At 44.5% G+C, this 18,218-nt stretch overlaps 1 protein-coding gene across 6 annotated transcripts in view; it reads right to left on the bottom strand.

Annotated features, from left to right (window-relative positions):
- Nucleotides 1-5,037: 5,037 nt before the first annotated feature.
- The window catches only part of LOC310816363 (uncharacterized protein), a gene marked incomplete at its 5' end in the record, with an annotated part of 28,203 nt that continues 15,022 nt past the window's right edge, over nucleotides 5,038-18,218 (bottom strand). For all 6 annotated transcript variants that reach the window (XM_083686526.1, XM_083686527.1, XM_083686524.1 and 3 more), the window contains 8 exons: nucleotides 5,038-5,801; nucleotides 6,366-6,450; nucleotides 6,778-6,911; nucleotides 7,862-9,793; nucleotides 10,047-10,125; nucleotides 10,527-10,685; nucleotides 16,560-16,625; nucleotides 17,077-17,235. In XM_083686526.1, coding sequence (XP_083542652.1) covers nucleotides 5,635-5,801; nucleotides 6,366-6,450; nucleotides 6,778-6,911; nucleotides 7,862-9,793; nucleotides 10,047-10,125; nucleotides 10,527-10,685; nucleotides 16,560-16,625; nucleotides 17,077-17,235 — 2,781 coding nt within the window. In that variant the 3' untranslated portion in view covers nucleotides 5,038-5,634. The remainder of the gene's footprint in view (nucleotides 5,802-6,365; nucleotides 6,451-6,777; nucleotides 6,912-7,861; nucleotides 9,794-10,046; nucleotides 10,126-10,526; nucleotides 10,686-16,559; nucleotides 16,626-17,076; nucleotides 17,236-18,218) is intronic.

Raw genomic sequence — 18,218 nt, 5'->3', positions numbered from 1 at the left:
TTTTTGAACATTTAGTGCCTTAAGTTGGATTTCTTCCATGATGCCAGTACCATGCAGTTGAAATGAAGTAGCAGAAGTCAGACAAAGGTAGCATATTCCATAGTAGGGAGGCTGGTTCGGCCCAAAACTCTATTTTGTTCAATATGTGGTTCGATCTTCCAATCCTGTTGTGGTTAAGCATATTGGTACTATATCTAGTCTTCTCTCAAGATAGAAGTAATCTTGATACAACAGTAAGTGATTTCACCAATTTCAATTATACTTTCATATACAACAACAACATTAAAACTTGCTTAGGGTTGAGTTGTTGATTTTTCAAATGTCAGGATCAAAGATGATTGATAAGTGATTAAATTGATACAATTGCCTCTAACTGTTATGTGTTTACAAAAATGAATGTATTGTTGTAGATATCATATCTGATGTCTGTTTTGATAGTAATTAGTATGCAATGTTATGTACAGTCAAACAAACCTCTGAATAAAAAAGGTTATGCTCTTAATTTGTGGAATAAGAGCTGGCCAATGGTCTTCACTCTGAAGTCTTGTCTCCCAAGGACCTTCTTTGATTTCCTCCTCTTGTGAGCAGTCTTTCAGTTTCAAGGTAGTGTCTTTCAAAGTCATTAGCAACTTCTAGAATAGAGGCCCTATTTACCGCTGTGTTGCGTTGGATTTTATGCAAGCCTGCTAAATGTAGGTCATAACTGTAAGGAAGTTGTACTCCTCAAGCCCTACTGACCCACATTCTGCATCCCAGCCCAGCCCTGGCCTGCCCTGCCTTATCCTAGAGGAGGCCTGTGAGGTGACCTGGCCCACCACAGCCCTTCCCCAGCGTGGGATGGAGTGGAGTGGAGTGGGGGAAGAAGGACGGGAGGAGGACAAGAAGCACCAATGCGATGTGCAGGATTTCAGTCTGGTGGGAGAGAGGGGGGAAGCCGGTGGGGATATGTTTAATAAGGCTTACATAATGGGGGCAGTCAGAGACGTTGCGTAAAGTTTGAAATCGGGTTAGCATCTGCAGGGAGGGGGGAGGGTTGGGGTGGGGTGGGGTGGGGTGTGTGTGTCTATGTGTGTGTGGGGGGGTAACAGAGTATCTTGTTCCCTTTTTCAAAGGGTATATTTCAGCAGTCAGTCCAGGAACAATGCCAAAACGGAAAAGAAAGGGACTCATTTTTATTCAGCTTTGTTCTTTCGTATCAGATGTCCTCATCTGTTAATTTAAGAGTTGAGATATGAAAGAAAAAGCGTAGAAACAAACTTATAGTGAGCGACAAAATGGGGTCTGAACTAAAGCCTTGAATCGAAGTCAGATTCAGCTGTACTAAGTGAGTCCCACTGAAAAAGAGGAGTATAAAGGCAGTCTTTCTCAGCATCTGACTTAAATCAGATCATTCATCAGTCGTGCCCTGGCCAAACTGGCCACATAACACAAGTCCTCTGTTACTGCCAAGTATGCTTATGTAACTGAAAAGGATAAGGTCATTAAATGCAGGGGTTGCTATGGGAACTTGGCAGATACACCTACCCGCGATTTAAAAAAAACAACATGTAACATACTGACAGAAGTAGGGCAAAGCAGTGCATTGTGGGATGCGCATGTTACCTAACTCACCCAGAAAAAGGCATCTGGGAAGTTAAGTGGTCTGTGTGTGTGACGTGTGTGTGTGTATGTGAGAATGTGTGACAGTGTGAGTGTGTGCTGATGTGACGGCAGCACGACGGCTGTGTTGGAAGCTCCGTCATAAATAACGTGAGGACTGTGTGGGAGGTGGTGTCAGAGGGCTGGGATGCCCATTTGAGGACTGCGTTGTTAGTACCGTGCCACATGCAGTGTGAGGACTTTCTCTGCTCTGCTATCATGCCGTATGTGCAAAGCATGGTGGAGTGTAGAGTTACGTATACTGCCCCTGCGTATCAGTTCTCCACCCGTTTAGAGAGAGCGTCTGGTGCCACCCTACTTTTATAATACATAAAGCGCCGCGCCGGCCCCCTTCCTGCTCCGAACACTTCCATACTGTCACTCACACAGTGCGCTTGTGTAATCTGCAGACAGGCCGGCCCCTATGTCTCATTTCTGGCCATTTTTTATCAATGGCAATGCATCATTTTAATGTGCTTAATCTGAGGACAATATTGTTGTGTAATGGGTAGATCGCTCAGCTGACATGACAGGATCTGTTTCTGCCACCGGAAGCTTTGTCTGTGATGGCTCACAGAGCGATGCTCAGACTATGGTAATTGCATTACTGTTAGATTAACATCTACAGTACAGTATACCTGCATTTAGCACCACTTTATAAAGACCATTGCTTAAAAGTGACCATCTATAGGCAGGTTTCCCCAGACACAGATTCAGCCTCGAAGTTTAACTGATCATTGTTTAACTCAATTGTTGCCTTGAGTGTTGAGTGTATGATTATCATACTCAATTTATTATCATATATAACATCAATCATATGTATTGCCGCATTAAACCCAAACTTTAGTTTTAGGCTTACTGTTAGCAAAATACAATTAGGAGATGTCCCCCTTTTTCACCAATGAGATCATTTCTTGGCATTATTTCTGACTATTTAGGGGACCCCTTTTGGCTTAAGAGCACCCCCAGAGGCAATCCTCCATTATGTAACTTAGGCAATTTAGTACAGGACTAAACTTAATCCCTGTCCAGGAAACCACCCCGAAATGTCAAGTGCTATAATTGGTTCTACTGGCCCAATTATGATATAAGGACTGAGACTGCTGTCTATTAAATGAGTTACAACAGTAAGATTTGGGAGGGGTGATTCACGTGAGCAGAGGCACAGGACAGGAACCATTCTCTGCCACTGTAACGAGTCCTGCGGTTTAGGAATGTGTGATCTGTGGCTTCCAACAAAACAACCCTGCACCCACACCAGAGCTGAGCTCATGACCTGAAAAGGGAGGTTATGGAACACAATGGGGATTTTCACGAGTCAGTGCGCCAACTAACACCCCTCTCCTATCTCTCTATTGTCATCTGAAAACATGTATTATGTGTATGATGTAACCAATAGCCCCCCCTCCCCCCTCCCCCCTCCCCTCTCAGGTCAGGAGACAGTCAGTGGGGCTCCAAGAGTCAAAAAGTGCATGGGAAGCCTATTTCGAAAGGATGTCACAATTATTGTCAATAGAAATGCTGCCTGATTTTGCTGTTACTCAATGGTCAAACAATCTAGCAGCAGTGGAAAGAGACTCAGAAACACTGTGACCAATGTCGCGGGAAATCTAGTTGACATATCCAGTATATCTGCACTTTGACAGCTACAGATGACCTGGATTTATATAACTGTGCCCATTCGCTCCATGGCTGTGTTGATGTCTTATTCACCAGCAGACTTAATAAAGCCCTTGATATGAGTAATGTGCTTGTGTAACTCGGAATATGGCACAGAGGTCTGCAGTGGTAGCACAGTGTAGAAATTCAAGCCTTCTAAGCGTTGTTGTATAACCTATAATTAAGTACAGTATGTGCTGTACATAGTATATGGACGAGGAACACAGTGCTTGGTTATGTAACATAAACTGTTAAATCAGAGGAACAAATTAATGTATCACTGACAAATGATTTGACAAAAAAGATACATGCTTTAGGTACATGTATTTTTCTTGTAGTGGACGGCAGCCATTGCTAACTAGCTACATTCAGTATTAAGAGCCATAGCTATAGAACACTGTTCTATCTCTGTGGTTAGAGTGCCCTCTATCTAAACTGATTTGCTACTGCAGTTGTGATTGACCAATACTGAATGCTTTGAGTTTTATTTAGGTCAGCAGCACTACTATCTAATCTGCTTTAAATTGAGTTAATGGTATTCAATCAACTTTTCTTGATAACTGACAAACATTAATTCAGTTACACCAAATTAAATTATTTAAAACGACACAAAAACCAGGTCAATTCAATTGTCATGAGTGAATCTGAACCTTGAAATCTGAATCTTGACAGAATGTTTTCTCATAAGATAACAATCTGTATCAGTATGTAGACATAATGCAGACATAATCACTACTATGCACAGAACTGGATCAGTGGGAACAGGGGGGAACAAAATAAGTTGTACTCGCATTTGCTTTCATTCCTATGGCCGTTCGCTCTGAATGGGGAATTAAAAAAATGTATCTACTTTTTAATTTTTGAAGCTTGACACCACAATTCAACTTTAAAATAACTCCTGAATGGAAGTCCTTTAAGAGATCTTTGATACTATTTACATTTTTTGAGCTTTACTCAAATGTGCATGAAATCCTATTTCGCCTATACCATCGTGTTCACAGCCTAAACCGCTTAACCTATTAACTTCAAATCAGCTTTTAAATGCCCAGACTTGTGTAACTTGAAAAACACTTTTCCATACCATATATACTTTTTGAGCTCTACTTGAATTTGCCTGAAATCCTATTAATTGTTATGGCCATTTGCTCTGAATGGGGAAGTTTCAAAATGTATCTCCTCTTTCATCTTTTAAGCTTTGATACCTCAATTCAACTTTAAAATGTGTAGACTAACTCTACTTAAAGAGCTTTCATTCTGATTTGTGGTACTATTTAGACTTTTTAAACTTCAAGCCTTTTAAAGTTGCATAAATTAACATGGGTTTTAATAGGGACTATTGGGTTCCTATGATATATTTTGAAATGCATCTTTTAAGCTGAACACCTGAATTCAATTTCAAAACTTTATCCACCATATTAAGACTTTTCAAGCTGTCAAAGTTTCTTCTTCTTTTCTGCTTAGGTTTTCACAAAAACCGATTACAGCACGGAATTAAGTGGTAATTATCAGCAAGACTTGATTTTCTTTATAATAACTTATTATATAATTTGTACTGTCTTCTAAATGACTTACATGTGTGTTACCATGCAATTCAATAATAGCATAGAAATATGGATTTATTGTGAGAAATTGTTAACATGTTAACCACTTTATTCTGTGCTGTAATAGGAAATGTAACTGAACATTCAGATGCAACTTCTTGTATCTTAATTTTATTGAGGACAGATGACAGAGAAAAACTGTGATTGCATGTTGTTCTTTACTGCAGATTTTATGTACAAGACACACTGTCAAAGGCGATACAAAAATAAAACAAAAATACATAAAACATACATGAAAGAGATTTAATAAATACAAAGAAACCTTCAGCTCAGACGTTCTCTCTATGCTCATTCATCGTCGCAAAATCAAAAACCAAGGCTAGATAGAAGAATATCTGCATATCTCTGCACAATAAAGGTTTCGACTGACTTGATCCTCACTCATACAAGTAATACTGACATTTGTTTCCAAAGACCAAATTACTGTCCAAGAAATTAAAACAAATAACATATTGACTCACTGGTTTGCCTTGAATTGAAGACACATTATGTCAACAAAATTAGGCCATATGAATCAATAACAAAAACCTTTACTTTCTTGGCTTCTGTCCCAAAGGACTCGATTCACCACAAAACATTATTTGGGGTTTATTTTAATATCTTTCCAATCAGAAGCCTGAAGGTATTGCAGAGCAGAGGAAGTAAAAGACAATATAGATATACTCTGGCTGTGCAAATGTAAATGCATTCTGCTCCATCATCAGAGGACGGATGGTTTGGTTCAGGCAGCCCACCTTCACTGCACTATCTGGGGCATCTCGCTCCAGGCTTTAGCCTTCTTCTTGGCCAGGGCCATCCAGGGGGGCTCATCCTGGGGCAGGGCTGCAGGGCTGGGGTGAGCCAGAGCTCTCCTCCCCTCCTCCTTCACCACAGCAGGCTTGGAGATCTCCAGAGAACACGGCACTATGAACAATGAGCACAGAAAACAATGTTTAGAGGCACAATCACTTAGCATTCACTTATAAAGATACTGTAATGCATTTAACACGTAACTGTAAGCACCCTATTATGAATTGAAATAAAGCCTAATGAAAGAGGCGCCTTAGTGGTAATATATTCACAATGGATCACAACCTCTCTGTCCTTGCTTTATTTCGGAATGTAATAATGCTAGATGACTGCATTAATAAGGCACTATGAATGTTCATTAGGCTATATGGGACTTCATAAGAGAGTGCTTCAAGTACGTTGTTATCATAAAATTCAGAAAATATTTTTTGCTAAATTGACTTAAACAGTAACTGAGTAAATATCAAGAAAGTAAATGAAAAGTGACAACTCTCAGATATGAAACATTTTCAAAACACACATTCGATTTACACCAATATCCACATGGGGGCAGTAGTGTCTTGATAATACATCATTGTTGGGAACACTGATAACACCCTTCAAAGAAAATTATACATAAAAGTCTTCCACAATATAAATGAGAATAGCAGCATAGCGTGGGATATTGATGAGTCTAACCTTTTACAGGTGATCCTGGAGGCTTGGGAGGGTCTTTGTTGACAGGACTCGATAAAGTAGGAAGTGAACTTTTCCTCTGAGGCTCCTGAAAATAACAGTGTTGTGAAGTATTTATCAAACTTCATGTCAAAAAATATGATGAAAGTTTGTACTTTAACCCCAAACCATATCAATATGTTGTTAAATTATTAGATTGTGACAAAGGTTGGTATAAAGAACTGAGATATCCAGGTAGCAGGTTAAATACTACATGGATGGATGGGTGGAAGGGTAGATTTAGGGATGGATGGCTTGATGAGTTAACAGTTTTCTTCTCTGAAACAGTGTCCTCAAGTGAGCTAAACCATTGTGTCTTTCATCCAATTAAACAATGAAACACTCCAAACAACAATACCCATCAGGCTGCCTATACCTTCTCAGCAGGGGTGTTCTTCTCCAGAGATTCATCCAATGAGTTCTCTTTGAAGATCCTCTGCTTTTGTCTGGCCATTGAGATCCAGCTTGGTGACTCAGATCCCCCGCTAGGCACTCGACTTACTGCCGGATCTGAAACAGAACACAGACATGGAACCTTCAGTGGCTACAGAAGATGTAGGCATGACTTGCAGACCTGGGTCAAATTGTATTTAAAAACCTTTCAAATACTTCAAGCGTTTGTTTGAGCCTGCTGGAGTGCTACCTGGAAAGGGATTACACTTTTGGGACTACTCCATTGGTTCAATTACACCAGGCACACCCAATCATTTCAAATACTATTTAAACCCAGGTCTGCTGGCTTGATCAGCTAAATATGGGCTAGTTTCCCAGTTACAGATCCTGGACAAAATCCAAAAGCCAAATCCTGGACAAAATCAGAGAGACTCTCTATTGAAGATAGTTAAGAAGTCCAGAACTAGGCTTCATCTGTGTAGGAAATAGGTAATATCTTTACATTAATCCCATTTACTCTTAGTTCAATAGGATATGCTAGGTAAAGAGGCTGAAATGTATGGAACCCACCTGAATGAAAGCAATTATTTAATTTTTACAAAATGGTTTGCTTCAAAACATAAATGGACTCTGTAAAGCTCTAAATAATTTTAATTCTCACCAAATGACTAATGGAGGTGATTCACTATGAATTAGTCAACCATGAGTCAGAGGGACTTCCTTATTCCCATAACAAACTCAATGTTTTGTAATTTGTTTGTTTAACATTGTAAAATGGCTATAAAGAAGACTACTTTTCAAATGAGGGATATGGCACATATTATGTCAGCCTGTATACACAATGACTGGTACAATTATTAATCCAGTATTAGTAGCAAGAACTTGGCTCGAATAGTTAGTTTTCTTTTAAAATACTTGATCATTTGACTGAGCCTGCCTACAATACTAGATGGGTGGGGCTTGCACTTGTGGGACCATTCCATTGGTTGTTGTGCGAGGTATGCTCAATCAAGTGTTTCAAAGAAAACAAATACTGAACCCAGGGCCTGTTAGTAGTAGCTAAGTACCTGGTGCTCTCTTGGGTTTGACGCTACCATCTCCCTGTAGCTCAGGCTTCTTGGGCAGGGCAGGTTTGCTGAGTGGCAGCGGTGGCTGCAGTGGCTCTGTGGAGAGGCTTTTCTGTTGTTCAACGGGCTGTGCCGGGGTCGTGACCCCTGGAGTGTCACTCTCCGACCCATAGCGCAGCAGCACCGGGGTCTTCCTGAGCCTGACACCAAATGGGCTCTCCGGCTTCCCTTTCTCCTGGGCTGGAGGAGCATCTTTGGGGGGAAGGAGGGGTGAGGATATTGTGCTCTGTGTTCGGCTGGGACTAGCGGGGACTTCAGCCCTCACCAGGTTAGTAGGCTCTACTCTACTTGGGGGATCTCTCTTGGTTGTCGACCCCCCATCAGCAGCCCCAGGCACAGAAACAGAGGGGGAGATGGAGGAGAAGGTGGAGGAGGAGAAGGGGGAGGGGGAAGAAGAGGGGGAGGGTGAGGAGGGATCTTTGGTGTTGGCTCCTCCTGACAGCGACCTCTGCCAGGCAGGGGCAATGGTGAACCTGGCTCTACCTTGCTCAGTGGCACTGGGCTGTTTTCCAGCGTCCTCTGGGGTGTTTGGTCTGCTGCAGGGCTGCTCCTGTGAGCTCAGCTCCAGACTGGGGGAAGCACTGGGAGTGGGACTGGATTGGTCAGCGGTTATACTTGGCTCCTCCTCTTCGTTCTGTGTGAGGGCCTCAGGTTGGTCCATGGAGTCTTCAAGGGGGCTTCGGTTCGGTAGCTGAGAGGCACCGGCTTGGTCCATAAGTTCTTGATCCATGACTGCTTGGTCCATGACTGCCTGCTCATAGAGCTCAGGGCTACTTGGACACTCAGGGCTCTCAAAACCTCTCTCTGAGTCAGTATCACTCTCTGGAGCCTGCTTTGTATCATCCACAGACTTTGGCTCTACATCTTCTCCATCTTCTGACTCCAAAATGACTGTCTGCACTGGGACCGCCTCTATGTATTCCTCCTCTTCCTTCTCTCTCTTGTCTTCCCTCTCTTCCTCCCCCTCCTCTTCTACTACCTCTTCAGCTTCCTCCACTTCCTCCTCTTTCTCCTCCATTGCTTTCGCCTCCACCTCTTCTACCTCTTCCATCTCCTCTTCCTTCTCTTCTTCTCTTTCCTCCTCGCTCTCTCCGACATTTTCCTCTTCCTGTTTCATATACACTGAAGGCATGTGTTCTTCTTCTTTGGCCAAGTGTTCATGTCTGATTTCCTCTGCATCCTCCTCATTGGCCTCCTTTGGATGGAACTGTTCCTCCTCCACCACCACTTCATCAGTCTCACTGTCCACCTCCACAGGACACACTGCTAGGGATGGAGGTCCTTCGCTGGGGAAAGAGACGTCCTGAGACAAGTGAGTGTCTGAGGGCGGAGCCATATGATCTGTGGGTGGAGCCAAATGGTCTGACGGTGGCAAAAGAGGCTCAGGTTCATCAACCAGCTCATCCACCTCACTATTGGCATCGGAGACCGCCTCATCCATAACCAGCATCACAGCATCAGCCTCGAGCCCCATGGTGGATGTCAGGGGCCCCTTGAGTGAGCTCAGCACCTCCTGGAGCAGCGAGCTGGCTTCCTCAGGCTCTGCACACCCCGCGTCCAGGAGGAAGTCACCAGTAGGGGGTTCTAGAGAGTCCAGGGAGCCCAAGGGGGTGGTCTTTGTCTGGAACTGCAAGGCTGGACTCTCTACAGAGAAGCATTCCTCAGAGTCTGAGTCATCCCGTTGGGGGGAGGGGGATGAAGCTGAGACGGAGCAGACATCCAGACCGTGAGACGCTTCCTGTTCGGCACCCTGCTCATCCTCCCTATCAGGGGATGACATTTGCTGATCACTCTGAGCATGCTGGGAGTGCAGCCCATCTGTCCACTCCTCCACATCCTCAACAGAAACACCCGTCTGTTCATCTTCCACATCTGGAACAGAGACAACCATGTCAGAGTCCTGCAAACTCACAGAGTTATTGCATTGCATCATTGAATTTCAAAATCTCTATATTTTCTCATCAATATTCTAGTTCTTGTATAACTATAACATATCTACATAGTGCCAGTTAACCAACTCCTTGACTAAAAAGCATCATCAATGAAGATTTTCCAATGAAAATACAATTCAGTCCAGGACTTGGTGCCCTGGAAACCGCCCCATAGAGTGATAATGATCATTTACCCTCCTCATCGGCCTCTGGTATGGCGACGCTCAGTCTTTCCTCTTGGAATGATTCTCCCTCAGTCATGCATTCGATCCTCTGAACAAAATCAGAGTAGTCATTTAGTCGTAGCATAACATTAACATCGTATTCAGCTCAAGTCTTATGGGACAAATGTTTTACACAAGTCTGGTAAACTCATGAGCGATAAGTATGAGGCCCCACGTCTACACCGATGACATGCTGGTGCTAGCATGTTGCCATTGAGCTGGACACTTGGCTCAGGACATGGGCTTTTAAGTGGTTCTGCTCTAGTGATTAGAAAGTTGGGCTGCAGGCATAGAGGAGTGGGGTTGGGCTGTGTGTGTGTGTGTGTGTGTGTGTGCGTGTGTGTGTGTGTGTGTGAGAGAGAGAAAGAGAATGTGAGTGAGTGGGAGCGTGTGTGAGTGTGTACATGTGCAGATGCATGTGGATTGGGGGGGGGGGTGTGTATGTCTTACGCTGGCAGGTTTCCTCTTGGTGCAGGCCTTGTGTCTGACTGCTAGGCGGTGGCGAGCGGCGGTGCTGTCCAGGCAGCCCATGGGGCTAGCAGCCTGGCTGAAGTCCACAGGCAGGTGGACCAGGGGACTGACGGATCTGGAGCCCGCCTCGTAGGACATCTAAATTCAGGAGGAGAGAGAGAGAGGCCATATTAACACTGTCTGAAACGTATATCAATCAATCAATCAACCGATAAATCAATAAATGCAATTTCATGATCTCATGATGACATTCAGCCTATGTTTGCCTTCACACAGTTCATATGACCATTTAGCGATGTCCTGTAATGTTCCATTGTCAGTCAGAAACTAAGGATGTTCCTATCAAATATACAGACTGACCCTTCTCTAAGACTTGGTGTTGTCTCTCACTCAACACAAAGGAAACACATGGGAGACACAGTGGGACAGGCGAATGACCAGCTGAAAAAACATGGACAGGGGCACCATTATCACTAAAAATACACCTCTTTGATGTCTCACACAGCCCTACATCCTGGCATTTTTCTGCCTCTCTCCCCTTCACATTAGCTGAACAAAGAGCTGAGGCCTGCGGAATGTTCTCTGCTGTTCCTGACAGGGCACCACTCTTAAAGGTGAGAGATGGACAGGAGTGTGGAGAGGGTCAGTGACCTTGACAAGTTGACTAAACTGAGGTGATAAGTGGTAGAGAGCTCAAAGTAAAAAGCAGTAGGCCACACATAACCTGTTGCTTTGTGATTATATGACAAACGTATGCTTGGCGTGCTAGGTCATGCCTGGGGTACTAGGTCAAGCCTGCTTCTTCAAGCTTTTGTCCTAAAAAATTCTACCTTGTCATTGCCAATGTGTCTCTTACGGCGATAAACACAAACATGAACATATCACCAAATAGCATTACTGCCATTTGGGTTGGACACGATGTGTTTATCACTGAGGGGGGCAGACATAAACGAAAAGTCCTCTCTCTGTGTTTGTATTATATCCAGAGTAGATTAGATATACACTCAAACGAAATGTAGTGCTGTGTTTGTTCTATGGCCAGTGCTGGGCTTGGCAGACACTGTGGCTCAGAGCGGTGTAATATCTCCGTTTGCAGCAGACAGCCTGACTGCCAGAAAAAACCAATGGAATGCATTCAGGACCACACGGAAGACTCCAGAGCTGCAACCCCCTCCCCATCCCCCCACCCCCAAGAGTGAGACAACACATCCTGTAGAAACAGAGACCAGAGAATGACATGCAAATTATTACTGTCCACTCAGCATCATTCAGCCGAAGATTTGCGGTGGGATTCTTAGTGCAAGGACGAGAGAAGAACACTGCCGTGGCCCCTCCCCATTTTAAAAAAGACATAAAAATAAACAGCACAATGCCTTTCTATCTGCCCAGAGAGTTCACGTCTACTGTTATCACGGCAGCCTATATCCCCCCGGATGCTAATGCTAAGATTGCTATGAAAGAACTGTATGCTGCCATTAGCAAACAACAGACTCTGCATCCCGAGGCAGCCTTCATTGTCGCGGGTGACTTCAATCACTCCAACTTAAAGACTGTACTGCCCAAATTCCACCGAAATGTCTCTTGCCCCACCAGAGGAGACAGGACATTGGACCAAGTATACACCAGTATGGCTGATGCGTACAAAGCCGTTCCCCTCCCCCACCTAGGTCAATCAGACCACCTCTCATTGTTCCTACTGCCCAAGTACTCAGCACTCATCAAACGAGTGAAACCTACAGTGAGGACAGTCAAGGTCTGGCCAGAGGGAGCTGACTCAGCGCTCCAGCAGCGTTTTGGAAACACTGACTGGGGTGTGTTTGCCACTCAGGCCACGCATGACTCCCACACAGACATTAATTCATATGCCTCATCTGTTTTGGACTACATCAATTCCAACATCAGCAGTGTCACCACACTCAAGCGGATCACCACTTTCCCTAATCAGAAGCCATGGATGAACAGTGAGGTCCGACTCCTGCTGAAGGCACGCGACATTGCCTTCAGATCAGGGGATGCTCGGGCCTATAGCTCATCCAGGGCTAATCTGCAGAGGGGCATCAAAAAGGCCAAGCACAACCACAAGCTGAGGATAGAGGATCACTTCAGAAACAACTCTGACCCCCGACGCATGTGGCAGGGCATCCAGGCCATCACTGACTACAAACCATCTAACACCTCACCCCTCTCCGTTGACGCCTCCCTCCCTGATGAGCTGAACCACTTCTACGGCCGCTTTGACAGGGACAACAAGGAGGTGGCCATCAAGGCTGTGCTCCCTGCGGATCACCAGCCCCTCACTCTATCCCCCACCGACGTGTGTGCGGCACTGAGCAGGACTAACGCACGCAAGGCTGCTGGTCCTGATGGGATCCCCGGACGCGTCCTCAGGGCCTGCGCTGTGCAGCTGACTAAGGTTTGGACTGACATATTCAACCTGTCCCTAGCCCAAGCAGCTGTCCCCGCGTGCTTCAAAACCACCTCCATCGTGCCGGTGCCAAAACACTCCACTGCAACGAGCTTAAATGACTTCCGACCAGTGGCACTCACGCCCATCATCATGAAGTGCTTCGAGAGGCTGGTCTTAGCTCAACTCAAGACCTGCCTACCACCCACACTGGACCCCTTTCAATTCGCCTACCGGCAGAACAGGAGTACAGAGGATGCCATTTCAACGGCACTTCACTCCGCCCTGTCCCACCTCGACAAGACTAACTCTTATGTGAGAATGCTGTTTATTGACTTCAGCTCAGCATTCAACACCATCATCCCCTCCAAACTGATCTCCAAACTCAGGCAACTGGGCATCAACCCCTCCCTCTGCAACTGGATTCTAGACTTCCTGACCAACAGGCCGCAGTCTGTTAGGCTTCACAACCACACCTCCTCAACCCTCACCCTGAACACCGGCGTTCCACAAGGCTGTGTGCTGAGCCCCCTCCTTTACTCCCTCTTCACCTACGACTGCACACCTGTACATGGCTCAAACACCATTGTTAAGTTTGCAGACGACACAACGGTGATCGGTCTCATCAGCAACAACGATGAGTCGGCCTACAGGGAGGAGGTCCAGCACCTAACAGTGTGGTGCAACGACAATAACCTGGCTCTCAACACCAAGAAGACCAAAGAACTCATTGTGGACTTCAGGAAGTCTAAAGCTGGCGCACACACCCCCATCCTCATCAACGGGACTGAGGTGGAGCGAGTCACCAGCTTCAAGTTTCTGGGTGTCCACATCTCTGAGGACCTCTCCTGGACCCTCAACACCTCCACCCTGATAAAGAAGGCTCACCAGCGTCTCTTCTTCCTGAGGAGACTAAAGAAGGTCCATCTATCTCCTCAGATCCTGGTGAACTTCTACCGCTGCACCATCGAGAGTATCCTTACCTACTGTGTCACAGTATGGTATGGCAACTGCTCGGCATCGGACCGGAAAGCACTGCAGAGGGTGGTGAAGACTGCCCAACGCATCACCGGTTCCTCACTCCCCTCCATCGAGGCTGTCCAGGGCAAACGATGCTTGCGTAAGGCACGCAGCATCGTCAAGGACATCTCTCACCCCAACCATAGACTTTTCACCCCACTCCCCTCCGGGAGGCGCTACAGGTCTCTCCGCACCCGAACCAGTAGGTTCAGAGGCAGCTTCTTCCCTGCGGCTGTCACCCTGCTGAACTTGAACACTACACCTACCTGACAACCGACCACCCCCGCAACCCCCACCCACCCGGACAATTGCACTATTGCACTATTACTCCCCTCCCCTGCTCTTACTCAATACCACTGCTCTTCTGTACATACCTGTTCATACTGTTCATACTGTTCATAATGCACATAATGCACATATCCTATATTTTCTTTAATACTACTGCACATACTGTACATACTTGTTTATACTGTTTATACGGCATTCCATTTTATATTTATTCTGCATCTACCTCATGTTACTGTTAATACATATATACTGCTAGACTGCATTACCCATACAGCTCATATGCTGCTACACTGCTCATACTGTAACTATTTATTCTGCTATAATGCTACTGCTACTCACATACTGCTATACTGCACTGCTATATTATACTGCTTATATTATACTATATCATACTGCACTACTACTGATCATATATTGCACTACCTGTAAATACTGTTCATTGCACTTTCTGCTATTTTGCACTTCTGGTTAGACGCTAACTGCATTTCGTTGTCTCTGTACTTGTACTCTGCACAATGACAATAAAGTTGAATCTAATCTAATCTAATCTTATATGGCTTGAAAAACAATCTCTAGTTTGTTACAGCCCCAAGGCCCAGCTGAGGGCATCAAACAAGCAAGGCAATAACACAAGTAGCACATGACAACTATTTTGAGTTCCGGGGAACAAACAAGTGCATCTGTGTGTGTGTGTTTTTGTGTTTGGCAGTCAGGGGCAACCAGTAACTACTCCAAATCCTACATCATCAAGATAGTTAACTAGTTCTAATGGGATATACATCCATCTCCTGTATCTGTAGCGAGAGGCAGCTTGATGTACAAGTACACCCACTGGACAGGACACCAATCAAACAATCAATCTCCCTAATGTCAAGCAGAGAGGCATCCAGTCCCATTTTTTAAAGTCCTTGGTATGACTCAGGCAGGGATCGAACTGACAACCTTCCGATGGTTGTGCACACTCAGGGTGCACACTCTAACTACAAGGCCACTGAGCCTAATAAGTTACAGGAATGGGAATTCCCCCATCTTCCTGCAGTTATCCCACAGGGCCACAGTTAGAATGTGAAGACAGTGAGTTATCTCTGTGGTTTCCTACTCCCTACTCTCACCCCTCAGGAAGACAGCTCAAGGACAAAAACACTTCCATATACACAGAACCTAGCAGTAGCAGATGCTACTGTTGAAAATAACACTTTAGGATATAATATGCATTTGAGATGATGAAATACTGATTGTTGTCTTCCTTTATGACATTCCTCTCCCATCTCTCATTCCTTCCAATCCTGTTAAATTGAGAAACTCTACAAAGATTCTATCAGCATTCATAGTAAAGTATGCCAACTATCTATTCCAATGGCTCCATTGTGTAGAGCGCGCCTTGCAAGCGTAGATAACATCATTAACATCCAGTGAGCTTCACACAGCGAGTCACTTCTTGTTTAAGTGATCTCATGAGTAAGTTGCAGTAACTACGTCTGATCACGAGATGTTTATCCAAATCAGTCACACAGGGAGACAAAACCAGCTCCTCGGGATCTTACATTCTGATGTGTAAAACACCCCATTGTGTACACATATGGTCTACGTATGGTCTACACATCCTATGTATATGCTTTGAGCCCAACCAACATATGGTCTCGTATGGTTTATGTCTGCAGTTCAAAAATGTCTCCGCCCTCAGTCACTCCTTCTGCTCAACACAGTCTGAGACACAATCTTTGATTTCTCAAAGAGAAAAAGTACCAGCTTCAACCAACCAGAGGACAGCTGTAGCACTTCCAAACATTTGACTCTTGTAGAACATCTGAGGGACATGAATTCCTCTCAGTCTAATCTAATGACAATAGTGTTCCACCGGTGGAGGCTAGTGGAGGTAGAAATCGGAGGATAGGCTCATTGTAATGCATGGAATGGGTAGGAATGGTATCAAAAACACATGTTTGATACAATTCCTCATTCCATTACATGCATTACAATGAGCCCGTCCTCTGATTTTTACCTCCACCAGCCTCCATTCCGTTCCAACACACTCATTGTGATTAATTCCCATTGAAACACGTCTGACTCATTAACCAGACGGTAAGTCGCCTCCTTTTTCAGATGACTCATGTTGAGTGTTCAGGATGAAGCAATAATCAAACGATCAAATGATCAGGAGGAAATTCTAATATTTCCACTGGACAGAGAGCATATGACTGGATATCTGAAACAGACTTAATCTGTGTCTAGGAAAACGTCCCTGTGTTTGTTTTGAGGCTAATCAGGGACATGGATGTACGAGGACTATATAGGACTACCTGGTCTTCATCACTGTCAGTTCCCTCCAGGCTCAGGGAGCTGTTCCGCTGCACCAGCTTGGAAGACTGGAAGGAAAAACACATAGGATGAATCACTGTGAAAGGAAGATGGCCGACAATAACAAATCTGTAGTCACTAGCATGTTTTTAAAGTCTATGTTATGTGTTAAGTACTTGAGTATGTATTACATTTCAGGATACTTTTGTATGGTGCAAAACAAATGTCCTCATGGAGGGCGTTGTTTCTTTGTTGGAACTCGTTTGTAATAAACCTATTGATTGAACACACCTGCTGTTGCTGTGCAGCACTGCATCGGAGATTCAACGGCAACAATGATAATATTCATTAATAAAGTGAAGTTAATAAAGTTCTATAATCCTTCCATCCATCCATTCACCCACCCATCCATCCATCCATCCATCCATCCATCCATCCAAATTCATGGTGGTATGTTCAGATATCCCTATTATGCACAGATATACAGGTGTGAACTACTCGGTGACCGCTGATCCGTACCCTGTGGGACCCCCCTGCTAGGACAGTGTGCAGGGTGGAGTACTCTGGTGGGCTGCAGGGGAGGCCATCATCCTCAGACAGGGTCCCCGCGTCATCTCCCTTCTTCATACACATCAGAGAGGGAGGGGATCCTAGCCGTATGGCCTGCTTCAACTGGAGCTGCAGGAGAACGCAATGGTTGTGAAACTGTTTTACAATGCACTCTATATATAACTGGACTTAACTTCATAACTTCACGTAATAACATAATATTATATCATAATAATTTATATGATTCATAATATTAATATTAAAATATAATAACTTTAATAAAGTTAAAGTGTTTATTTCATTTACATAGCAGATTTCATAGACCTCTGAATTGCATGATGAATGGGATACATTTTAGAAGGGTAAAACGACCAAACAAATAAATACGACAAAACAAGAGATTAGATGCTGGCATTCAAGAGTTGTGTCATAGGGGATGGCAGTTTATGAAGGATGGCAGTTAATAATGTCTGGTAAGCAGGAATAGTGCACTGAGGAGAGTGGCTGTTCTTTTTAGATCAAGTGTCCTCTGAGAGCATGCCCTGTGTGGTAGAAAACTCTTGCCAAAGTGGAATGATATAGTCAGCAAAGTCAAAGTGAGTGACACAGCAATAGCTCCACTCTCGTTGAACACTAGATGTAGTGTAGTGAGAGTATTATCACAGAAACTCAAACAGAAACTGATACTTTATCTGTGTGAGCCGAGCTGTTTTTTCAAGGACAACCTTCCCTCTAGTTTCCTTCTAAAACAGAGTTTAGGGACTCCTCCAAATGTATTTAGACTAGACAACAACAGAACATGTATGAATCTCCCCTTGTTTTAACCTATTGTTGTGACACACTTTACAGTATATTAGGCCATGCTGTGTTGTTGTGCTTCAGACTACAGTACGTAACAGCTCTGGCAGGCAGTCTGCCTCGGCCCCAGTGTTGGACACTGGCCTCCACACCCCAGGCAGTAAGACCCAGGGATCAGCCTCACATAGCTGGCGCCCAGTGTCCGAGAGCTTACAGACAAGAGGCTATCTAAATTTATACCCAGGTCCCACAAAGTGCCAACTCCAATGCAGATTAAAAGAGTTGAAAGCAGGACATAATAATGTCATTATCTA

The sequence above is a fragment of the Argentina silus genome (assembly GCF_951799395.1).
Source record: "Argentina silus genome assembly, chromosome: 15".
In the NCBI taxonomy this organism is placed as follows: Eukaryota; Metazoa; Chordata; class Actinopteri; order Argentiniformes; family Argentinidae; genus Argentina; species Argentina silus.
Note: the sequence above shows the minus strand (reverse complement) of the source record. Positions and strands in the feature narration are given on the sequence as shown.